Source organism: Schistocerca cancellata, chromosome 3 (genome assembly GCF_023864275.1).
Source record: "Schistocerca cancellata isolate TAMUIC-IGC-003103 chromosome 3, iqSchCanc2.1, whole genome shotgun sequence".
Lineage (NCBI taxonomy): Eukaryota > Metazoa > Arthropoda > Insecta > Orthoptera > Acrididae > Schistocerca > Schistocerca cancellata.
In genome coordinates, this window is record NC_064628.1 from 792,730,755 (window position 1) to 792,757,613 (window position 26,859).

General features: G+C 39.4%; 1 protein-coding gene across 1 annotated transcript in view; it reads left to right on the plus strand.

The window, feature by feature from the left end:
* The window catches only part of LOC126176569 (proton channel OtopLc-like), a 180,132-nt gene that overhangs the window by 129,064 nt on the left and 24,209 nt on the right, over positions 1-26,859 (plus strand). The window contains exons 10-12 of the mRNA XM_049923730.1: positions 8,707-8,895; positions 8,973-9,148; positions 18,637-18,844. Of these exons, the coding sequence (XP_049779687.1) occupies positions 8,707-8,895; positions 8,973-9,148; positions 18,637-18,844 (573 nt within the window). The remainder of the gene's footprint in view (positions 1-8,706; positions 8,896-8,972; positions 9,149-18,636; positions 18,845-26,859) is intronic.

Consider the following 26,859-nt stretch of genomic DNA (forward strand, 5'->3'; position numbering starts at 1 on the left):
TTTTGGCCATTAAGGCCTTTGTCAGCAGTACACACACACACACACACACACACACACACACACACACACACACACACACACTCACACACACAGTCATGCAAACACAACTTGCACACACATCTGCAGTCTCAGAGAGCTGAAACTACACTGCGAACAGCAGCACCAGTGCATCATGGGAGTGGCGACTGGGTGGGGGTAAGGAGGAGGCTGGGGCAGGGAGGGGGAGGGATAGTACAGTGGGAGTGGTGGACAGTGAAATGTTGCAGTTTAGATGGAGGGCAGGAGAGAAGGTACGGAGGGGGGAGGTGGTAAGTAGTGGAAAGGGGAGAAATAAAAATAAAAATAAATTAAAAGACAGTGTTTGGCAGTGAAATGACGGCTGTGTAGTGCTGCATTGGGAACAGGGAGGGGGCTGGATGGGTGAGGACAGTGACTAATGAAGGTTGAGGCCAGGAGGGTTACGGGAAAGTAGGATGTATTGCAGGTAAAGTTCCCACCTGCGCAATTCAGAAAAGCTGGTGTTGGAAGGATCCATATGGCATAGACTGTGAGGCAGTCATTGAGATGAGGGGTATCATGTTTGGCAGTGTGTTCAGCAACAGGGTGGTCCACTTGTTTTTTGGCCACAGTTTGTCGGTGGCCGTTCATGCGGACAGACAGCTTGTTGGTTGTCAGGCCTATATAGAATGCAGCACAGTGGTTGCAGCTTAGCTTGTAAATCACATGACTAGATTCACAGGTAGCCCTGCCTTTGATGGGATAGGTGATGTTAGTGACCGGACTGGAGTACGTGGCGGTAGGAGGATGTATGGGACAGATCTTGCATACCATATTTACTTGAATCTAAGCCGCACCTGAAAAATGAGACTCGAAATCAAGGAAAAAAATTTTCCTGAATCTAAGCTGCACCTGAAATTTGAGACTCGAAATTCGAGGGGAGAGAAAAGTTTTAGGCCGCACCTCCAAATCGAAACAAAGTTGGTCCATTTTAATATGAGACTCAATTTAGGTCGAATGAATGACGATACAGATAGAGTAGTTTGGTTCCAGATGTAAGCTTAGCAGTTAAGCTTTACCAGGTAGCCATTGGTATGGGTCAGGCGCTCCGTCCGTATTTATACGGGTACCCTTCCTTTTTCACGTGCTTCGTCTGGTCCGAATTGATCGCTTATTTTTCTTTGATCTCATAACTGCCATTCTCTGTGTTATAGGTGTTTACCTCACTCTAAGCTGAAAATGGATTACTGTACTGTCATGCATTGTTTGTCACATTCTGATAATGAGTGTTTACGGCCTGTCGCCGCTCGTGGCATGGCTTGCTTTTGTGCCCGCTACCGCCGCTTACAATGAAAGAAAAAAGAGAGGAATTGTCTCATTAGCGAAACAATGGCAAGAGACTGCTATTTGTTGTTACTTACACTGCTGCTTTCTTTGATAATGATCAACAAGAACCAAATAATAGACTGTGTATGATAGATGATGTTCTGAACGAGAGTTTAGCGAAAATTTTTCTTCGTTTGAAAATCTTTGCAGACGCCTCTTTGGTACATTACATTCTGCACAGAAATTAGAGTCATCTTAGATTTAAAATCTAGTCAATTGCCGTGCTTCATTTCTGACTGTATCACTATTAGGCATAAGAATAATATGAATATAAACATGACATGATATGTATATTCTTCCGCGTTTGCTGTTGTCTCACTCTAGTTTTGTAGTTTATTAGGCAAACAGGATTTAAATGAGATCGCAGTAAACACGTAGAAATACATGGCAAAATGTTTATATTCGTATTATTCTTATGGAGAAGAGAATACTGCATGTGATTCACAATTCATAAAAGTTCCTATTGTCAACCATCTCTTCTCACAGGTAGGAAAAAATTCAGAATGTAGAGTTGGCCATATTGACAAAAACCCCAAACAGTCTTGCCAGTCGGATTTTCATAGTACACTGAAATGCTGCTACATTCGAAGATGAACAATATGGACTTTGTATTTACTTCGTTGGATAATGTATGAAAATGCAGTGGTCGAAACTCGGGGTGGAGAAAAAAGCTTGTCTTCCACCTTTTTTTAAAAATTTATTTACTGATGCAGAGGTTCTGACGCCAGTATTTATCTTTGTGCCTGCAAAGCAAGCCTGTATAGCGCTACATATATTCAACGCCAGAAGTTAGTTGTGGCGGCAGCTACCAACATTTTTCAGAACTTCCGCTTACATTGCACTCGATTCTAAGCCGCAGGCGGTTTTTTGGATTATGAAAACCGGAAAAAAGTGTGGCTTAGATTCGAGTAAATACAGTATAGGTCTATTACAGGGGTATGAGCCATGAGGTAAGGCAATGGGAGCAGGGGTTGTGTAAGGATGGACCAGTATATTGTGTAGGTTTGGTGGATGGTGGAATACCACGGTAGGAGGGGTGGATGGATAGTGGGTAGGACATTTCTCATTTCAGGGCACAACAAGAGGTAACTGAAACCCTGGTAGAGAATGTAATGCAGTTGCTCCTGTCCCAGATGGTACTGAGTTATGAGGGGAATGCTCCTCTGTGGCCGGACTGTAGGATTTTGGGAGGTGGTAGGAGACTGGAAAGATAAGGCACAGGAGATTTGTTTTTGTACAAGGATGGGAGGATAATTATGATCAGTGAAGGCTTCAGTGAAACCCTCAATATATTTAGAGAAGGACTGTTCATCACTGCAGATGTGACAACCATGAGTGGGTAGGCTGTATGGAAGGGACTTCTTGGTATGGAATAGGTGGCAGCTGTCGAAATGGAGGTATTGCTAGTGGTTAGTTTGTTTGATATGGAGAGAGGTACTGATGTAGCCATCTGTGAGGTGGAGGTCAGCATCTAGGAAGGTGGCTTGTTGCGTTGAGTATGACCAGGTAAAGCAAATGGGGGATAAGTTGTTGAGGTTCTGGAGAAACGTGAATAAGGTGTCCTCCCCTTCAATCCAGATAGCAAAGCTGTCACAATGAACCTGAACCAGGTGGGGGTTTTAGGATTCTGGGTTTTTAAAAAGGATTCCTCTAGATGGCCCACAAATAGGTTAGCATATGATGGTGCCATGTGGGTGCCCATAGCCGTACTGCGGATTTGTTTGTAGGTAATGACTTCAAAGGAGAAGTAATTGTGGCTGAGGATATAGTTGGTCATGGAGACTAGGAAGGAGGTTGTTGGTTTGGAATCCATAGGGCATCTGGAAAGGTAGTGTTAATAGCAGTAAGGCCATGGGCATTAGGAATGATAGTGTACAGGGATATGGCATCAATAGTGACAAGCAGGGCACCGTGTGGTAATGGGAAAGGAACTGTGGAGAGTCAGTCGAGGAAATGGTTGGTATCTTTTATATAGGTGGACTGGTTCCAGGTAATAGGTTGAAGGTGTTGGTCTACAAGAGCAGAAATTCTCTCAGTGGGGGCACAGTAACCGGCTACAATGGGGCATCCTGGGTGTTTGGGTTTATGGACTTTAGCAAGCTTGTAGAAGGTGGGAGTGCAGAGAGTTGTAGGGGTAAGTAGAGAGATGGACTCTGGGGAGAGGTTCTGGGATAGGCCTAAGGATTTGAATAGTGACTGGAGATCATGCTGGATTGCTGGAATGGGATCACTGTGGCATGGTTTGTAGGTGGATGTATCTGACAGCTGACAGAGTACTTCTGCCGTGTAATCCTTGCGGTTCAAAACAACGGTGGTGGAGCCTTTGTCTGCAGGTAGGATTATAAGATCGGGATTAGTTTTTAGATGGTAGACTGTAGTTCTTTCTGCGCATGTGAGGTTAGTATGCATGTAAGGTTAGTATGCATATGATTTGGGGAATGACAGTGAGGCAAGGTTCGAGGATAAGAAATTCTGGAAAGTTAACAGGTGGTGGTTTGGAGGCAGTGGGGCTGAATCATGGTTGGATGCAGGAGTGAACTGAGTTAGGCAAGGTTCAATATTGGTCTTTCGTTGAGTCTGATTGGTGGTGAAAAAATGTTTCCACTGTAGGGACTGGGAGAAGGAGAGAAGGTCTTTAACTAGTCCTGCATGGTTGAATTTGGGAGTGGGGCAAAAGGTGAGGCCTTTGGAACGGGCTGATATTTCTGTGGGACTAAGGCTTCTGGAGGATAGGTTCATGACAGTGTTGTGGGTCTGATAAGGTTTTGGGTTGTGTGTGGTGGCGGGAGGGAGTTTTGGAGGGTGGGGTAAGTGTAGTAGGTCTGTGAGACAGGGTTTGTCAGCTATGAGGGGTCGTGGAGGTTGTTGTAGAAACGGTGGACAGTGGCACGCCGAGGCAATAGTAGAAAGTGAGCTGGATGGAGAGCTTTTTGAGGTGGCATTGTGCATGTTGCTCAAGTTCCTGCAGGGCAAGAGTTTCAGTGTGTGTTATGGGTTCCAGGAATTTGGGACTACATAGCAGGAGAATTTTGCGGATGGAGAGAAGGTACTGCACGGAGGATTGGGCTTGGTTGATATGGTTATGCAGGACTATGTTGGTGAGGGCTAAGGATTGGCAGAATCTGAACAGGTGGAGGTCATTGAGGAAGGAGGAGTGGCAACCAGAGATGGGTAATTTGATGGTAAGGCCATTAACTGGGATTTCATGAGCCAAGCAACAACGCAGGAACAGTATGTGGGACTGGGATCTGGCAAGGGATAAGGAAACTTTAGTGTATTAACGCAGATGGAAGGAGCAAAGATCCATGGTGGTGCAGAACTGCAAAAAATTACGTAAGAAAGTAGTATTACGTCCGAAAAATTACGCAAAAATACACCCAAATACGTGTGAAAAGTATGAAAAGGGCGAAATGGATGCACAGGGGGAGGAAAAGAGGTGCAATCAGAGGAAGACAACGATAGAGGAAGGCGAAAACTCACTAAAATTGGTGTCGAGAAGTCACAAAGGTCACAGTAGAGGATAACTAATCAGTAATATTACTGTGGGTAGCAGGTTTTAGGGCAGATAAGCGTAAAGAAAGGGGAATGGCAGATGTGACTGTATGAGGTGGATTTAGTGGGTGTGAGCAGGAATAGAACGGAGAAAGTGTGGGGGGTGCGGAGGGGTTTGTAGTTAGAGATGTAAGATTGTGTGGCACCGAGAAAGTGTGGGAGATAACACGCAAAAATACGAGAACTGACACAGGGAACGTGATCAGTTTGAAGGTATAGGCTTAATTATATCAGTGGGAGTAATGTGGGACATAAGATGCTGCACCAACAATCAGCATCGTCTTGAGGCCAAAGGTTGTGCGCAGCCAAGTAGGTTGATACAGTGTGGCTCATAAGTAGAGCATGCAGTGCGGCTTGTAAGGCAACAAGAGAAACACAGGGAAAAAAGAAAGAAGGATGCACATTGAGTATAGCGATGCAAAAGAAAGTAGTTACAAAGGAAAACAGCACAGGGTTAGGACTGAAGAAATGGCATCAGGCAAAAATCAAACAATGGTGGCGACTGGGTGGGGGTAAGGAGGAGGCTGGGGCAGGGAGGGGGACGGATAGTATGGTGGGAGAGGCAGACAGTGCAGTGATGCAGTTTAGACGGAGGGCAGGAGAGAAGGTGAGGTGGGGGAAGGGGGGAAACAGCAGAAAGGAGACAAATAATAATAAATTAAAAGAATGGGTGTGGCGGTGAAATGACGGCTGTGCAGTGCTGGAATGGGAACAGGGAAGGGGCTGTTTATGGGTGAGGACAGTGCTAATGGAGGTTGAGGCCAGGAGAGTTATGGGAAAAAAATGGTTCAATTGGGTGAGCACTATGGGACTTAACCTCTGAGGTCATCAGTCCCCTAGAACTTAGAACTACTGAAACCTAACTCACCTAAGGACATCACACACATCCATGTCCGAGGCAGGATTTTAACCTGCGACCGTAGCAGTTGTGCAGTTCCAGACTGTAGCGCCTAGAACCACTCAGCCATCCCAGCCAGTGGTTACGGGAATGTAGGATGTATTGCAGAGAAAGTTCCCATCTGCACAATTCAGAAAAGCTGGTGTTGGTGGGAAGGAACCATATGGCACAGGCTGTGAAGCAGTCATTGAGATGAGGGGTATCATGTTTGGCAGCATGTTCAGCAACAGGGTGGTCCACTTGTTGTTTGGCCACAGTTTGTCGGTGGCTGTTCATGTGGACAGACAGCTTGTTGATTGTCATGGCTACATAGAATGCAGCACAGTGGTTGCAGCTTAGCTTGTAAATCACATGACTGGTTTCACAGGTAGCCCAGCCTTTGATGGGATAGGTGATGTTTAGTGACCGGACTGGAGTAGGTGGCGGTAGGGGGATGTATAGGACAGGTCTTTCATTTAGGAGACTGGAAAGATAAGGCACAGGAGATTTGTTTTTGTAATAGGATGGGAGGATAATTACGGTTAGTGAAGGCTGCAGTGAGACCCTTGGTATATTTAGAGAAAGACTGCCCGTCGCTGTAGATGCGACAACCAGCAGGATCTCCAGTGACTACTCAAATCCTTAGGCCCATCCCAGAACCTCTCCACAGAGTCCATCTTCCTACTTACCCCTAAAACTCCTCACACTCCCACCTTCTACATGCTTGCTAAAGTCCATGAACCCAAACACCCAGGATGCCCCATTGTGGCCAGTTATTGTGCCCCCACTGAGAGAATCTCTGCTCTCGTAGACCAACACCTTCAACCTATTACCCAGAACCTATCCTTCTATATAAAAGATACCAACCATTTCCTCGACCGACTCTCTACAGTTCCTTTCCCTTTACCACATGGTGCCCTGCTTGTCACTATTGATGCCACCTCCCTGTACACTAACATTCCTAATGCCCATGGCTTTACTGCTATCGAACACTACCTTTCACCATTACTTCTCCTTTGAAGGCATTACCTACAAACAAATCCACGGTACAGCTATGGGCACCCGCATGGCACCATCCTATGCTAACCTATTCATGGTGCCACGTAGAAGAATCCTTCTTAAAAACCCAGAATCCTAAACCCCTCACCTGGTTCAGATTCATTGATGACATCTTTGCTATCTGGATTGAAGGTGAGGACACCTTATTCACGTTCCTCCAGAAACTCAACAATTACCCCCCCCCCCCCCCCCCCATTTGCTTCGCCTGGCCCTACTAAACCCAACAAGCCACCTTCCTTGATGTTAACCTCCACCTCACAGATGGCTATATTAGTACCTCCATCCATATCAAACCTACTAACCACCAGCTATACCTCCACTTCGACAGCTGCCACCCATTCCATACCAAGAAGTCCCTTCTGTACAGCCTAGCCACCTGTGGTCATCACATCTGCAGTGACGATCAGTCCCTCTCAAAAACTACCGACGGTCTCACTGAAGCCTTCACAGATCACTATTATCCTCCCATTATTGTACAAAAACAAATCTCCTGTGCCTTATCTTTCAGTCTCCCACCACCTCCCAAAGTCCCACAGTCCGGCCATAAAAGAGCATTCCCCTTGTCACTCAGTACCATCCGGGACTGGAATAACTAAATTAAATTCTCCACCAGGGTTTTGATTACCTCTTGTCATGCCCTGAAATGTGAGATGTCCTGCCCACTATCCTTCCCACCCCTCCTACCGTGGTATTCTGCCATCCACGAAACCTACACAATACACTCGTCCATCCTTACACAACCCCTGCTCCCAGTCCCTTACCTCATGGCTCATACCCCTGTAATAGATGTAGATTCAAGACCTGTCCCATACATCCTCCTGCCACCATCTACTCCAGTCCAGTAACTAACATCACTTTTGACACAGGCTTCAGAGCTGCTTTTTGATTGTTTATATTTGTTAAGACTATTAGTTGTCCATTTACATATCGAACATGTTTTCATTTCCTAATTTTTAATTTAGTCATTTATACATAACAGAGTCATTTATAATGCCCCTCAGATTAATTTTGTACCAGTATGAAATGTATTGTAGTAATACTTTGATAAATGTTGTTGCTGTATTTTTGCCATGAAAAATGTTCTAGTACAGGATTTTTGACTCTTTGCATGGGGTACTCTTCATATGTTTGCTTTGAATGTGATAGTTTCCTATGCTATCTCTACCATTCTACTTCAGATGCCCCAATAAGTTCCCGTGGTTGAAGAATTCAAAATATTTTGAGAGAGCAGGAACATATTAACACAGGGAATTCATTACCTAGTTTACACAGATATCAAATAAGCTTTCTTGTACCTAGTAGGCTATGTCCTTCACAGAAACCAGTTAATTCTGCAGTTCAAAGCTATTTCATTAGAGTTAACTGGATTATTCAGCAGAGGGAACTCACAAAGATTGTGAGCAAATAAGAGAATATGAGATGACAGTGAGGTATTCTGCAGAATGTTGCATGCCGCCTTTCAGGAAAGAAATTCAGTCATTCAAAAGCCATCTGTTCTTAAAATATTGTACATTTTCCACATGTTTCTAACACAAGCGCAACCATTTCACCATCACAAAATGATACAGAACTCTCTGCATCAAATAAAATGTTTTATTAGTTTTTGAAATTTATACTTGGATTGACAAATTTTAAATGGAAATATCTTTCATTATTACACAGAGATTTCAAATTCAAGTGACAACACTTCAAAGTGCGAACATCAGCTATTAATTTTAATAGCTGAATCATTACCAGCACTTCACATTTCATACACATAACTGATTCATGTAGATCCATTTGCTCTCAGACCACCAGAAATGTAGTGTGAAATAATCTCCAAATTAAATTTACAGAATCTGAGTCAGTGGAGTATGTTGAATATGTGGAGTCACCAGAGGGTGACCTAAATGTCTCAGTGACTCTGCCGAGTGCCAAATTAGCAAAAAATGTTGAAGATATGCCAGAAGAAACAACAGTGCATCAATACTGTTTCAGTCAAGGACGACATTCTGGGAGTTTTTATCTCAAATTGGGGGCTGCAGGTAAGGTATACTAACCACAATTTTTATTTTGAAGGATCATACTGCTTTTCAAAACTAATGGAAATTTTTCTTTACAGTGTTCTGCTTTGGACATCTAACACACTATGGACTTCTAATAGGATCAGAATTTATTTCGTTGACATCAGCAACAGATGAAATTCATTCTTGTACGAATGTTCCTATGCTTGTCCTGGATATTATTTATCCTGTGTACTCATTTTTCCAACTGTTTTTCATATTCAAATATTCAAATGTAAGTATGTACAGTACTACATTTATTGAAGACTTAATATCAATATTTCCTTCCTCCTTCTTTCCTAAATTTTCCCTGTTACTGGTTCATATTAGTTTCACATCCTCCAAGAAGACTACTTCACAGCAATGTTGGAGTTGTCTGAGTACGCATGAAACACATACTCCTCAGATCTAGAGCTAGTCCACCTCTGTAATATTCTTCACTGTTTTTCCTCCATTCTTAAAACAATACTGCATACTTTTATGTAATGATGCAACAACATATCATAATTAACTTTTTAGCTAGGAAGTTGTTTGGAGCATTATACTTCAAAAATTGTAGAGCTGTAAACTCTTCTGCCCTCTTCAGAGCAAATGGTTATTAGAAACAGGCACACACATTTACTAATGTGACACAGCTAGAATCAGTCACATTATGACCTCATATATGTGATTTGTCATCATCATCATCATCATCATCATCATCATCATTACCTTGTACAGTTTCCTTTCACTGGCAGAGTATGCTTGGAACACAAGCCTCTCTATTCCCTGCAGTCTTCCACCGCCTCTCTGTCACTACTTTGGACTAGTCTTTTCATCTCTTCCGGATGTTACCTTACATCCCTTTTATCTAATTGTCCTTAGCCTCCCCTTAGTTTCCTGCCAGCCATCCTAATCTCCAGCATTTTCATCCGCACCACTTTAATCTTCTTTCCTTCATGTTATCTCATAGGGGTTGTTTGTGTATTATCTCCTTGCTCTTTCATTTCTCATCTTTTCCGTTATTGCTTACTTCTCAAAACCTTCATTTCCATATACTTGCACATTACTTCTTTCTCTTCTCTTTATAATCCATATTTTATCACTTAAAAAGGAATTATTATTGAATGTTTAATAAATCATCTTCTTACTGTTCTGAGGGACTTCTTTGTTCTGTATCATGCTCCCCTCAATCCCTGTGAGATTATCAGATTGCCTTGCCAGTTCACCTATTTCTTGATCATTCCTTCCATTTTCCTGTGGCATACTCCCAGGTATTTAAACTTTCTGCTGTTTTCAAATGCTCCCTTGCCAGTATCATTTTATTATAGGTCTAGCATTTCTTCTTGTAATGATCGCCAGCTCACATCTCTTTCCATTTAATTTTAGGCCATATTCTTGCATAACTTCTTCCAAAACAAGTAACTGCTTCTGTACTTCCTCATTGTTCCCCCATACCATCAAATTATTGGCAAATAACATTGCTGCCATCATTTCCCCAATTTGTCTCACTTGTGTATGAAAAGTAATGGAGATAATGCTCTTCTTTGTTTCAGACAATTTCTCTGTGTCAGATGTCTTGTTCTCACTCTTCTCACTTTCATGTAAAACTTGCATCTCCCTGTACAATTCTTTTAGCCTCAGTACAGTTTTCTTCTCTATTCCTTTCTTTCTCAGTGCCTTCCAAACTATTTCTGAATACAGTGTTGTATGCTTTATGTAAATCTCTTTATGTAGATCTCCCAAATGGTTTACCTGGATCTGTCTGACTGCAAATATAAGATTTAGGCTGCTGTGGAACTCCAGGCATGAAGCCACACTGTTCTTCTGTCACCTGCATTTTCACTGTTTTTCTTCTTCACCTCTCCAGAATCTTCTCAAAGAATCTTGTGCATGGAATAAAACCCTATACTTTTTATATCCCTTTCACTTCCCTTCTCAAAGACAAGCACAATTCTGAAATCTTCCAGTCTTCTGTAGTTCTCATTTCCTTCCATACTCATCTTATAACTCTATACAACCACATGCATCCCTGTCTTGTGTTGCTCTTAATTATTTTCACACTTATTTTTCCCAATCCTGATGACTTTCTCCATTTCATGTTCTTTAGTGCCTCTTTCACTTCTATCCACATAATATCTTCCTTCACTGCTCTCTCTGAATTCCACAAATCAAATCACCAAAATGTTTTCTCCATAGTTCTATGGTCCTCCTCCTTCACTGCATTATTTCCATTGTGAGTGTATGTGTTAAGTGCTTGTACAATAACAGCTTTTACCTATATGTTCCCAATAGCTTTTTACCTTTTGTTCATGCACACTGCAATTAAATTACTCTTGAGACATCAGCTATTTACAACACATCTTGAGTTTTTCAGCATAGAATCAGATACTAATGTATCTATAGGAAATTCCATACACCTACATCTATAATCTACAAATGACTGTTCAATGTACATCAGAGGCTTGTTACCACTGTACAACATGTTAAGGTTTTTTCCAAACCCATTGATGTGCAAAATCTTAGAATAATGACTGCTTAAATGCCTCTGTGTGAACTGTTAGTCTGATCTATTGGAACTTTGTGAGCAGGCTTCAGTAGGATGGTTGACACCTATCTTCAGTTAGCAACAATGTTAAGTTTTTCAGAATTTCTATGATGCTCTCCCATGCATTAATCAAACTTGTGACCATTTATGTACTGTCCTTCTTTTTGTGGATCTTCAGTATCACCTGTCAGTCCTATTTAGTGTGGGTTCCATACATGTATAGGATCAATGGTCTACGACAGGTTGCATGAGAGATTTGTAAGCAATCTCCTTTGTGGATTGACTTTTTTCCCAGTGTCTTACCAATGAACTGAAGCCTGCCACTTGCTTTACCTACTATTAGGTCTATAGATCATTCCATTTCATATACCCACAAACTGTTGCACCTAGATATTTGTATGGTTGGACTTATTTTTGCAAAGTCCAACTTTTACATTACTGAACATTTAAATCAAGTTGCCAATCTTTCCACCACTTTGAAATCTTATCAAGATCTTTTGGTTCATGTAACATGTTTTTTCCAGTACAATATTCCTTCTGCTGTTATGGAAAAATATCAGTTTTTTGTTGCTAAATCTTCTGTTATTGTTGTTGTTGTGGTCTTCAGTACAGAGATTGGTTTGATGCAGCTCTCCATGCTACACTATCATGTGTAAGCTTCTTCATCTCCAAGTAACTATTGAAATGTACATCCTTCTGAATCTGCTTAGTGTATTCATCTCTTGGTCTCCCTCTACAATGTTTGCACTCCACACTTCCCTCCAGTACTAAATTGGTGATCCCTTGATGCCTCAGAATGTGTCCTACCAACCAATCCTTTCTTTTAGTCAGGTTGTGCCAAAAATTCCTCTTCTCCCCAATTCTATTCAGTACCTCCTCATTAGTTACGTGATCTACCCATCTAATCTTCAGCATTCTTCTGTAGCACCACATTTCAAAAGCTTATATTCTCTTCTTGTCTAAACTATTTATCATCCATGTTTCACTTCCATAAATGGCTACACTCCATACAAATACTTTCAGATAAGTCGTCCTGACACTTAAGTCTATACTTGATGTTAAAAAATTTCTCTTCTTCAGAAAAGCTTTCCATGCCAGAGCCAATCTACATGTTGTATTCTCTCTACTTTGACCATCATCAGTTATTTTGCTCCCCAGATAGCAAAATTCATCTACTACTTTAAGTGTCTCATTTCCTAATCTAATTCACTCAGCATCACCTGATTTAATTTGACTACATTCCATTACCCTCATTTTGCTTTTGTTGACGTGCATCTCATATCCTCCTTTCAAGATACTGTCCATTCCATTCAACTGCTCTTCTAAATCCTTTGCTGCCTCTGATAGAATTACAATGTCATCAGCAAACCTCAAAGTTTTTCTTTCTTCCCCATGAATTTTAATTCCTACTCCAAATTTTTCTTTTGTTTCCTTTAGTGCTTGCTCAATATGCAGATTAAATAACATCGGGGATAGGCTCACTTGCTCACTTGCTTTTCAACCACTGCTTCCCTTTTTTGTCTCTCTATTCTTATAACTGCCATCTGTTTTCTGTACAAACTGTAAATAGCCTTTCACTCCCTGTATTTTACACCTGCCACCTTCAGAATTTGAAAGAGAGTATTCCAGTCAGCATTGTCAAAAGCTTTCTCTAAGTCTACAAATGCTATAAATGTAGGTTTGCCTTTCCTTAATCTATCTTCTAAGATAAGTCGTAGGGTCAGTATTGCCTCACGTGTTCTAACATTCTTACGGAATCCAAACTGCTCTTCCCCAAGGTCGGCTTCTACCAGTTTTTCTATTTGTCTGTAAAGAATTTGTGTTAGTATTTTGCAGCTATGACTTATTAAATGGATAGTTCAGTATTTTTCACACCTGTCAACACCTGATTTCTCTGGAATTGGAATTATTATATTCTTCTTGCAGTCTGAGGGTATTTCGCCTGTCTCATACATCTTGCTCACCAGATGGCAGAGTTTTGTCTGGGCTGGCTCTCCCAAGGCTATCAGTAGTTCTAAAGAATGTTATCTTCTCCCAGAACCTTGTTTTGACTCAGGTCTTTCAGTGCTCTGTCAAATTTGTCACGCAGTATCATCTCCCCTATTTCATCTTCATCTACATCCTCTTCCATTTCCATAATATTATCTTCAAATAGATCGGCCTTATACAAACCCTCTCTTTCTGCTTTCCCTTCTTTGCTTAGTACTTGTTTTCCATGATCACTCTTGTTATTCATACAGGTGGTTCTCTTTTCGCCAAAGGTCTCCTTAATTTTTCTATAGGCAGTATCTATCTCACCCCTAGTGATATAGCCCTCTACATCCTTGCATTTGTCCTCTAGCCGTCCTTGCTTAGCCATTTTGCCCTTCTTGTCAATCTCATTTTTGAGACATTTGTTTTCCTTTTTACCTACTTCATTTAGAGGATTTTTATATTTTCTCCTTTCATCAATTAAATTCAATATCTCTTTGTGTTACCCAAAGATTTCTACTAGCCCTTGTCTTTTTACCTACTTGATCCTCTGCCACCTCTACTATTTCATCTCTCAAAGCTTCCCATTCTTCTTCTACCATATTTCTTTCCCCTGTATTTGTCAATTGTTCCTAATGCTCTCTCTGAAACTCTATATAACTTCTAGTTCTTTCAGTTTATCCAGGTCCCATCTCCTTAAATTCCTACCTTACCTCTAGTTCGTTCAGTTTATCCAGGTCCCATCTCCTTAAATTCCTACTTTTTTGCAGTTTCTTCAGTTTTAATCTACAGTTCATAACCAGTAGATTGTGGTCAGAGTCCACATCTGCCCCTGGAAATGTCTTACAATTTAAACATTGGTTCCTAAATCTATGTTTTACCACTATATAATCTACCTTAAATCTTCCAGTGTCTCTGGGCCTCTTCCATGTATACAACCTTCTTTTGTAGTTCTTAACCAAGCGTTAGCTATGATTAAGTTATGCTCTGCACAAAATTCTACCAGGTGGCTTCCTCTTTCATTCCTTACCCCCAAGTCCATATTCACCTACTACTTTTCCTTCTCTTCCTTTTCCTCCTATCGAATTTGTCCCTCACGACTATTAAATTTTCATCTCCCTTAACTATCTGAATACTTTCTTTCATCACATCATACATTTCTTCAATCTCTTCATCATCTGTGGAATTAATTGGTATGTAAACTTGTACTACTATGGTAGGTGTGGGCTTTGTGCCTATCTTCGCTACAATAATGCATTCATTATGCTGTTGGTAGTAGCTTATCTGTGCTACTATTTTTTTATTCAATATTAAACCTTCTATTAAACCTACTACCTTCTATTGAACTGAAGTAAGAATTACAAGGTATTACAAACGTTTAGGCATATGCAAAACATGTTACTTTTTCTCTTGTACTCATCAATAATAACAAAATTTAAAGGGAAGGGAAAAAACATAAAGTTCCAGACAGTGATTTGTTTCTTTTGCATTTTTTAGTCTTTTTCTTTGTAATTTAAAATGATTTCTCAATGGCCTTATTCATTATGGTGACTATGTTATTGGCTAGTGTACACTCTTTACTGTCATTTTTCTTTCTTAACCTATCTTGAGAGTCACAAACAGATAACCATGCACTGACAGTCCATATCTGGTTCCTAGATGAGATTTAAGTCTTCAGTTTCTCAAAGACAAATAATTGGTAAATTCCAGCATATCAGTGTCCTTCAGTTCGGTGAAAAAAAAAAATGTCAGTGTCTAACAGGCCAGTTTGGAAAAATTCCCAACTTGTTGCAAAACTTGGTCAGTGTCTGTATAATTTGTGGCAGTTCTAGGGATAGTGGAGAGATATTTCCTCACCCAGTTCCAAATACTAATTGTTTTCTACCATACATATATGTGCTCCATGTTCACTTCAGCCCTATGCACATGCATAAGCCTGGGAGAGTCAATTTGATGTTATATTTCTTAGCAAGAGTTGGGTAAGTTTCAGTGATGGCATCTAATATTTGTGGTTAAAATCTTTGCCTGGACATTTCCCCAAACTTACGACCAATGTGAGTAATGATATTTGGTTGCCATGGGGTGCTTTGGAATGCACTGGATTAATTGTTAGTAGGCTCTTGCTGAGGACTGCTTCAGTGTAGCTCCTGCAGTAGATGTAGACATAAATGTTAACTTTGCATTCTGGATCAATATAAATTGATGACCTTAAATTTGAATTTCAGAACACTTGGAAGATCTTTTCCACAATGCTTCATGCACCTACCCTGAGTATTATTACTTGTATGTTTTAGGAAAATATCATGCAATGTTGGTACAGATTTCTCAACCCCAAACCTTTGTTGATATACAGTATTGCTGTATTGAGAAAAGACAAGTTGAACAAACTATATCTCCAGATATGCCACACTGCATCTTGGATATTTTTCAGAAGTTTGTAAGACTGGAACTACACAATTGCACTTGGATAATATAGAAGCATTGATGCAAGAAGCCATTTGTATTCTGTGTAGACTTCACAGGTTTTGGCTCGTTAGTTTCATTTTCATTGATTGCACCTTCTTCTTCCAGCTGAGCACTAACATGGGCAAGGGATTCATCATGATGACCATGTCCAAATGGTGTTTTTTGTCAACTGCAAGCAGCCATGGGTGCTGCCGATATAGGGAACTGGGCTCCGAGTAAATAAATTTGTCCATGTTGATTCTGGCTCTGCTGGATTTTGATATTCATTGAGTGTGTCAGCTGCTCTGATCTCATCTTTCTCATCACTTAAAATTAAACTAGCTCATCATTTAAAATTAGACTGAGGTCATCTGCATACGTATTTACTACAATCTTCACCTCATACATACAGCATCCAGTCAATGTGGTCTGTAACCTCTAGAGAAGAGGTTCCATTGTTATTGCATAGAGAGAAACTCACAAAGGAAAACACTGATGGAGCATCCTCTGCAATTGTGTCTGTTTCAAAAGGTTGTCATTAACCTTGAGTCTACTGTGCACACTACATACACATTCATGACCAACTATATCCTCACTCACAATTACTTCTCCTTTGAAGACATTACCTAGAAACAAATCCACATTACGGCTATGGGCACCCGCATGGCACCATCCTATGCTAACCTATTCATGGGCCTTCTAGAGGAGTCCTTCTTAAAAACCCAGAATCCTAAACCCTTCACCTGGTTCATATTAATTGATGACATCTTTGCTATCTGGATTGAAGGTGAGGACACCTTATTCACGTTCCTCCAGAACCTCAACAACTTCCCCCCTCCCCCCCCCCCCCCACCCCACCCCATTTGCTTCACCTGGCCCTACTAAACCCAACAAGCCACCTTCCTTGATGTTAACCTTCACCTCAGAGATGGCTACATTAGTACCTCCATCCATATCAAACCTGCTAACCACCAGAAATACCTCCACCTCGACAGCTGCCACCCATTCCATACCAAGAAGTCCCTTCTGTACATCCTAGCCACCCATGGTCGTCACATCTGCAGTGACGATCAGTCCCTCTCAAAAAACACTGACGGTCTCAGTGAAGCCTTCACAGATCACTATTATCCTCCCATCCTTGTACAAAAACAAATCTCCTGTGCCTTATCTTTCCAGTCTCCCACCACCTCCCAAAGTCCCACAGTCCGGCCATAAAAGAGCATTACCCTTGTCATTCACTACCATCCAGGACTGGAATAACTGAATTACATTCTCCACCAGGGTTTCCATTACCTCTTGTCGTGCCCTGAAATGAGAAATGTCCTACCCACTATCCTTCCCATCTCTCCTACCGTGGTATTCCGCCGTCCACGAAACCTACACAATACACTCGTCCATCCTTACACAACCCCTACTCCCAATCCCTTACCTCATGGCTCATACCCCTGTAATAGACGTAGATTCAAGACCTGTCCCATACATCCTCCTGCCACCAACTACTCCAGTCCGGTCACTAACATCACCTATCCCATCAAAGGCAGGACTACCTGTGAAACCAGTCACATGATTTACAAGCTAAACTGCAACCACTGGGCTGCATTGCATGTAGGCATGATAACCAACAAGCTATCTGTCTGCATGAATGGCCACCGACAAACTGTGGCCAAAAAGAAATGGACCATCCTGTTGGTGAACATGCTGCCAACCATGATATCTCTCATTTCAATGACTGCTTCACAGCCTGTGCCATATGGATCCTTCCCACCAACACCAGCTTTTCTGAATTTGCGCAGGTGGGAACTTTCCCTGCAATACATCCTACATTCCCATTACCCTCCTGGCTCAACCTTCGTTAGTCACTGTCCTCACCCATCCAGCCCCCTCCCTGTTTCCATTCCAGCACTACACAGCTGCCATTTCACCGCCACAGCCAGTCTTCCAATTTCTTTTTGTTTCTCTCCTTTCCGCTACTTACCCCCTCCCCCTTCTGCACCTTCTCTCCTGCCCTCTGTCTTAACTGCAACACTTCACTGTCCGCCACTCCCACCATACTATCCCTTCCCCTCCCTGTCCCAGCCTCCTCCTTACCCCCACCCAGTCGCCACACCCACCATACACTGGTGCTGCTGCTCGCAGTGTAGTTTCAGCTTTCTGAGACTGCAGACGTGTGTGCAAGTTGCGTTTGCGCGCTCGTGTGTGTGTGTGTGTGTGTGTGTGTCTACTGCTGACAAAGGCCTTAATGGCCAAAAGCTGTAATTGTATGAATCTTTTTATTGTGCCTATCACGACTCAGCATCTCCGCTATATGGTGAATAGCAACTTTCCTTCTCTGGTATTGTTACATTCCATCCTGGATTTTCTATTGTTCGACATGTATTGATAATTTTGATGAATTTCCGATCAAATTCTATTTTATTCATGACTCATAAAAATTACAATTAATGTACTCACTACCATCAACATCATAGCACATGCATGAAGCTGATGTTTTTTGTGAAAGATTAGTCTATAGTGCAGTGAAATTATTATTTTCCTTATTTACTCTAGGCTGAGAATTCATAGATTAGACATTGAAGTAGATAGCAGTTGTCACTATTAACAGTGTGTGTCTGTGAGTTAAATAGCTCTGAACCCTTCACTCTAATAAGATTTTTTGTAATTAATATCAACTTTGCTGAAAAAAGATGTTTCAGATATTGTTCCATAACAAGAACAGTAATTTATTCCTTCATTATACAGGTTATACATTGTGATAATTTTGTTGCATTAATATTCAACAGGTAATAATAAATAAGCTACAGATTTTAGGAAGATTTGCGTTGATGCACTGTATAGCAACCAGTATTTGCCTCTGGATGTGGACCATCATGCGTGAAACACTGCTTGCTCTGAATGGATATAACAGTTCAAGTGAAAACTACATATCAGTGTTGGAAAGTGAATCTCCTGTTGCTAATTTATTTAAAAAATTAAGATCGGTACTGATGGGTAAGTATAAACCAAATTCTTTGTATATCTGCAGAGGGAGGTGATTAGTTAGAATAAGCTCTATCTGTTTTGTTACTTACAAGTAAGCCTTACGGACTGGCCCTCTTTGACTTTATTCATACTTAATTGAAGGCCATTGCCAGATCATTAATTACTGAAAAACTCAAACAATCCACCTTTGAAGATATCCAAGTGCTATTAAGTGCAAAATACTCATAATTATTAATTCAGTCATTGGTAGGCCGAGTGTGAAATGTAGAAGACTGGTAACTATAAAGTTGCTGGTTAAAATCTCATTAGTAGCTATACAGTTTATTTTCTTTCATACCAATTCCATGTTCGTTGACAAACAGAAATGTCAGTTAACAAATACTGAACCATATTTTTTTAAATAACATCTCTTTATTTTTATTTACTGATCATATAAAAATAAATTAAAAATTAGTACAGATGTGCAAAATATCTTTATATATATTCCACCTCTAGAAATAAAAAAAGTATTTTATTATCTATTTGATGGTTTGCATTTTTGCACCAAATTGTATTTTATTGTGAATACTGGCATTTTCACAAAAGTGGTAATTAAAAATAAAAAGATGTTATTTTTATTAAAAAGTTATGATTCAATATTTTTGTTAATAAATATGAATTTTTTTAAAAATGTTGCTACTAGCAAAATACATACCGCAACATTAGATTAATAGACTTTTATGCTAAATGGTTAGCTACCAATGACTATGTTAATAAATTACAAATATTTTGTACTTAGCAACACTTGAAAATCTTGTAATTTTCAAAAGCAATTTTTGCACTTTTTTCTTCTTAAATTGCATTGTAGGGCATCAGGAAATTGATGTCTGGGCACTGAGCTTCAAATCATTTCTTGGCCTGACACTTGATGCAGAGTTAAACTGGTCTGATCATGTGAATGATATTCGCAAAAATCTATGTACTACTATATATGTCCTAAGAAAACTGACACCTTTTTGTAACATCACCACTCTGAGGCAAATATATTTTGCACTATTTGAATCCCATCTAAGCTATGGGATAGAGGTATGGGGATCCAGCAGTAAAGGTAATATGAAAAGTGTACGTATCTTACAAAAGAAGGCACTTAGAATTATGGGAAAGAAATGTGCCAGGGAGTCCTGCAGAAATTTGTTTAAAGAATTTAAAATACTAACTGTTCATAACCTGTATGTACTGAAGATAATCATTATGGCAGTAAACAGTAACAAAACACTTAATATAGAAATACACAATCACAACACTAGAGGTAGAGAGAGACCCCACATCACATCTCATAGAACAACACTGTATGAGAAAAGCCCTCACTATGCAGACATAAAACTGCTGAATTGCTTCCATCCTAATATCTCCAAATTGCCCATTACAAAACTAAAAACAAAATTAAAATTATGGCTCCTAAACAATCCTGTATATTCAATAGATGAGTTTCTAGATTTAGTACACTCGTATGATGGAAGACCATCTATCTAAAAATATATGTAACCTCAGTTCTTAGACTGTGTCACAAACTGTAAATATTTGAATGTCAGATATGAATACTGTGTCACAAACTGTAGATTCCTTAATCTAAGTATGGCAATAACAAATTTTTTTATGTATAGTTCATATATGTAACTCTGTTCTCTCAACTAAATTTAGAAAACGTTGTGTAGATAAAAGTGCCAGACAATAATATGTAACCCTAGTAAGTAAGGCTCTGACTTATTCAGAAGACTGGAACAATCTTTTTTGTAATCAGTTGATGTTGGATCAAAATAAATAAACAATAAACAAGGACGAGCCTGTAAGATCCCCTCGTTAATGAAGAACTCACGATATATTAATATTGCCTTTTCAGTTACTATCAGAGCAATTAACCCTAAAATCAAAAACAGAGTAATTTTTTAGATGAAGAAACTTCTCAGGCCATTGTTTCATAACTGATACAAATGACTGCTATAAAAAAAGATGTTATGGAGCCCAAGAAGTTCATATGAAGATCAAGGGATAATATTAAGAAATAATAGCGTCAGAGGTATAAAATATCATGAGATACTTCTACAGGATGTATCAGTAATAGTTTCACAAACTTTGGGGTCAGATTCATTACATCAAAACAAGAAAAAATTATATATAAGCATATATCCAAAAATCTTTAATTTTGAATTATTTTTGAAAGTTCTCATTTATTGTAATTCAAGATAAAAATCCAATGAATGACATTTGCAGCCAACAATTAAAATAATTTTTTTAGGTAAGTAAATTATGTTGTTGATAAAGTCAATCTGCTGATGCATTTATAGTATTCTCAATGGTGATGTATTGATATGGAGACATGTTTACAGTATTTGTCTGTTTATTTATTTATGTATATATTTTACATGGCAATATTAAGCCATTCAAACACTATCTTACATCTAAACTATCATTTTTGTGCATTTGATGTTAGTCTGTTTTGAAGATTTCACATTTGTAGAAGTAGTAGTAAGTTATCTGATAAGGCTTCCATTTAACTTCAGCAATATATTCATTTCTTCAGAAGGCAAATATGGTATTGATATACAGCTGGAAGAATTTAAAGGGATAGTGGTTGTATCAAAACATGTTTCCAGATAGAAGACAAATGTGTCATCTATGCTGTTCTTAATCATCATGTTATTGGGAAAATCTTCACAGCATCACAAATAGCTGACAGAGAGATCAATATGTTCTTATGCATCTAACCAGGAAGGCTCTTGAAGGAAATGTGGGTATCACCACACATCGTATTTCTGTTATATGTGAAATCAGAGTGAGTACTTCATAAGATGTTCATGTACCATCTTCAATGTGTACAATGGCCAACCATGAAAGAACTCCTGCAGATGGACAACAATCCCAGTGGTGCAATATGTAGTGTTGTGGGCTGGAACTGTAGATGCTGATTACAAGAACTTTATCTAGATCACTCTTCAGGACTTGCTACTTGATGTGCCACTGCAAGTAAAACATGTGGTTTGTGTAAGGTGGGTTGCCAGCATATATTAATTATATTGACTGAGGTGCATTGAATGATGTCTAACATGTCAGAGGACTGGTTCCATGTTCTCCTGAAGTCAGTCATTTAGATTATTACTTCTTGGGGGTACCTAAATGTTTCTTAAACAAACATTACTCATGCACAAACATTTCAGTTTATTATAGGACTGTGAAAAAATGTTGATGCTGTGCACACTTAACGATTACACTATGACAAGGGCATAAGGGATTAAATTAGCCAAATGATGACAGAAGATCAGCAATTGACAACTATGACAAAAAATAAGTTTACTTTTACTCACAATCACAAATAACTTCTACAGCTATTACATATTTTGATGGACATTCTCAGACAGATTGAGAGTCATAGTAAGGCCAACTTTCTGATGATGATATCAACTTGAGGCCACTAATAGATGCAACTGGGACTGAAAATAAAATTATTTCACAAGTGAAAAAGAGTGTGCAAGCAAGTGGAAGATGCTCTAAATATTTGTAATGGATTTATGACATGAGTACTTCGTAACATGTTTTTTCGCTGACAACTGAAAGATTAATATTCAGTATTTTTCCATTTTCTGCTGAAAACAGATATTGTTAACTTGTTATTTATATACGACAAGTCTTGTTTTGACAGTCTGCCATTTTTAAGTAATTCTGCAATATACAGTTTTTGTACAAAAGTATAAAAATTTAAAGATTATCTTATGTCTAATTTGGTAGATACGGGTATTTACATTTTATGTGTCTTGGAGTTGTGTTGAGAATTTTTTTCAGTTTCCTTGCTGTTGAAGTTTGCCACAACATGCAATGTACTGAGGATGTGTCATACACTAATAAATACCTGTCATACCTATCAAACTCCAACAACAGGAATCAACTCTACTTTCCCACAGAAGGGAAAGTGAACAACCTAAGATTAGCAGATGGCTCATCTATTGAGGGAAACAATCTCAGTCAGAGAATTATGAAAACCAACAAATCATTAGTTTAAAAACACTTGTTTTAAAGACAATAGTTCACATTCAAAAAGTCATCAATACATTATTATTTCAGTACAAATTGAATTGGTTCATGTCTGCCCGTGCATGGAAAGCAGTTTGCTGACAAATTATGTATTTGTGAATCCAAAAAAGATGTTATGCAGTGCTCAAAAGACAACCAGCTACTCGTATTTCAGAAGCACAGATATATATATGTCAGTCCTAAGGTCAAAATAAATATTCAAAAGGCCGTACTCAGCATGCATACCCAAGTGGTACTTTGCCGTGTAAACAACCTCATCCAGTCTGTGTCCACCGCTAAAAAACGCTGAAAACGTTCCTGCATGCTCTCAGCTCTGTGGGTCATGTGACCCCTACCCTAGACAAAACTCCATCTGCGGCCAACCTCATTTGGTTGCAAATGGTCATTTATATCTAACATTTAAATCATATTCTTTAAAATTATTTATCACAAAATTTAAAATTTTCTTTCATTTCTAATTGTTATAAAATTCAAATTTTTTTGTTTTTAGATCATCACATCACTGGAATCCACATAAACTAGTCAAGAGTCTTACTGTATTTACAGCTTCTATTTCGACACTGTGTTATTCAGATCTTTTTTTTTAATACCAATTTCTAACTTCTCATTCAAAGCACAGTCAAGTGCTATATGCATTAAAGTAGAACTGTTTCATTATGGATGACCTGTCATGGCACTTACGTTTTCTATATCACTTTTCTCTCTTGTTGGAAAATTCTTGGTGAAATTTCCCACAGTGTTCATGTTCCAGCAGACAGTGCTACAGCTGAGATATGTATCATCATGCAACACTACCCCCTGTTACCTTGTAAACACTAGGTATGGTGTGCACTTTTTTTATTTGTACTTATTCCTGGTCTCCACATGTAACAAAAACGTTCCCACTTGAGTTGCATGTAGAAACACATAAATTCCTGTGGCAGCACTTGAATTACGTCAATATTAGCCATGCCACAGAAGTTGAAAACACTTCAAGTTTGAGATACCATTTTTCTTCTCCCACCACTGATTGGTGTCAGAAGTGACTACCATCTTTGAAGCTAACATGCCATATTTGATGTTTTTCATTTTTATACATGTCTGCTGTGAAAATATGTAGTTTCAGTGATGCGCCACATTAAGAATCTCTGCAAAACACATGTTTTGAGTATTGTTTATTAGGTAACAGAGGTAGGATGTAGAAGTTTGGTGTATAAAGATTTAGCCAATGTGGTTATGAGCACATAATGGCTCATTTACATGGTGGGAGTAGCTGAAGTTTCTATTTTGTGATACATGGATAAAATTTGTCTGTAAGAAAGTAATTATTAGCTTATTAGTGAAAGGTAATTTGTGGTTTCACAGCAGCTCACTGTATTCTAAAACTGGTGAAAATTAATGCAATATTGCCAATGTATTCAGATAATAACAATATAGTATCCGAAACTTTGATGTTCTTTAAATACTTGCCCAGTAGATTTGAGATAAGAGCTAATAAGATTTCTGATGGCAGTATTATTTCAGACTGAATGAAATTTTAATAAAGGAAATCACCTATATTGCAGTGCCATTTAATGCACTTGGAGGAAGCATAGATCCAAAATTTGGTATAGAATAAATTTAACTTTTTGCTGTATTTAATTGATGTGGGGTGCAAGAATGAAAATATTAGTTTTTAAATGAGTCTTTAGGGCATCATAAATAGAATCAAAAATAGCCTACAAAAACTTTGAAGTTGTACATTTGAGAACTTGGTATAAGCCTAAATATTGGAATGATGTAATCATCAGATGTCAAATATTGAAGTTTTAACTGAGCCAGGACTGCATCTTAAATATATCAGATTTTTAATAGAGCTCAAATCACACCTCTACAAATACTCAATAGCTTTTGTTATCCAAAAGTGTTTCACATATGGATTTTCATTTATGAGTGCTATGTCCATTGCTTTGTTTGATGGCACTGTGTTACATGTGTGTAAATTGCACCTCCAAATCCAATGTTTGTTCTTTCTCTTCTACGTATTGTATTGTTGGCTCAGAACTAACACAGCAGTATGAATGACAACACCAATGTCTGTATGAATAATCCCAGTGAACATGTTACTGAAAACAGGGCCATGACAATTTTGGCAGAGCATGTGAAAACAGCAGCACACAGCACTAGCCATCTTGTCACTTGCTGTGGTATCACTTTTGTTGAATGTGGGCACCTGGCCTTATGTTTGTTTGACAACACAATCCACTCCATTGACATATATATGTTTACAATGAATTTACCATTCATATTCACAGAACCCCCCCATGAACCATGGACCTTGCCGTTGGTGGGGAGGCTTGCGTGCCTCAGCGATACAAGATAGCCGTACTGTAGGTGCAACCACAACAGAGGGGTATCTGTTGAGAGGCCAGACAAACGTGTGGTTCCTAAAGAGGGGCAGCAGCCTTTTCAGTAGTTGCAAGGGAAACAGTCTGGATGATTGACTGATCTGGCCTTGTAACACTAACCAAATCGGTTTTGCTGTGCTGTTACTGCTAACGACTGAAAGCAAGGGGAAACTACAGCCGTAATTTTTCCCAAGGGCATGCAGCTTTACTGTATGGTTAAATGATGATGGCGTCCCCTTGGGTAAAATATTCCGGAGGTAAAATAGTCCCCCATTTGGATCTCCGGGCGGGGACTACTCAAGAGGATGTCATTATCAGGAGAAAGAAAACTGGTGTTCTACAGATCGTGTGGAATGTCAGATCCCTTAAACGGGCAGGTAGGTTAGAAAATTTAAAAAGGGAAATGGAAAGGTTAGAGTCAGATATAGTGGGAATTAGTGAAGTTCGGTGGAAGGAGGAACAAGACGTCTGGTCAGGTGAATACAGGGTTATAAACACAAAATCAAATAGGGGCAATGCAGGAGTAGGTTTAATAATGGATAGGAAAATAGGAATGCAGATAAGCTACTACAAACAGCATAGTGAACGCATTATTGTGGCCAAGATAGATAGGAAGCCCATGCCTACTACAGTAGTACGAGTTTATATGCCAACTAGCTCTGCAGATGACAAAGTAATTGAAGAAATGTATGATGAAATAAAAGAAATTATTCAGATTGTGAAGGGATATGAAAATTTAATACTCATGGGTGACTGGAATTCAGCAGTAGGAAAAGGGAGAGAAGGAAACATAGTTGGTGAATATGGATTGGGGGTAAGAAATGAAAGAGGAAGCTGCCTGGTAGAATTTTGCACAGAGCACAACTTAATCATCGCTAACACTTGGTTCAAGAATCATGAAAGAAGGTTGTATACATGGAAGAAGCCTGGAGATACTGACAGGTTTCAGATAGATTATATAATGGTAAGACAGAGATTTAGGAACCAGGTTTTAAATTGTAAGACATTTCTAGGGGCAGATGCGGATTCTGACCATTATCTGTTGGTTACGACCTGTAGATTAGATTAGATTTACTTTCATTCCAATTGATATGTAGTGAGGAGGTCCTCCAGGATGTGGAACATGAGGAAACTGCAAAAATGGTGGGAATTTAAGGAGATGGGACCTGGATAAACTGATTACACCAGAGGTTGTACAGAGTTTCAGGGAGAGCATAAGGGAATAATTGACAGGAATGGGGGAAAGAAATACAGCAGAAGAAGAATGGGTAGTTTTGAGGGATGAAGTAGTGAAGGCAGCAGAGGATCAAGTAGGTAAAAAGACTAGGGCTAGTAGAAATCATTGGGTGACAGAAGAAATACTGAATTTAATCGATGAAAGGAGAAAATATAAAAATGCAGTAAATGAAGCAGGCAAAAAGGAATACAAACGTCTCAAAAATGATATCGACAGGAAGTGCAAAATGGCTAAGTGGGCATGGCTAGAGGACAAATGTAAGGATGTAGAGGTTTATCTCACTAGGGGTAAGATAGATACTGCCTACAGGAAAATTAAAGAGACCTTCAGAGAAAAGAGAACCACTTGTATGAATA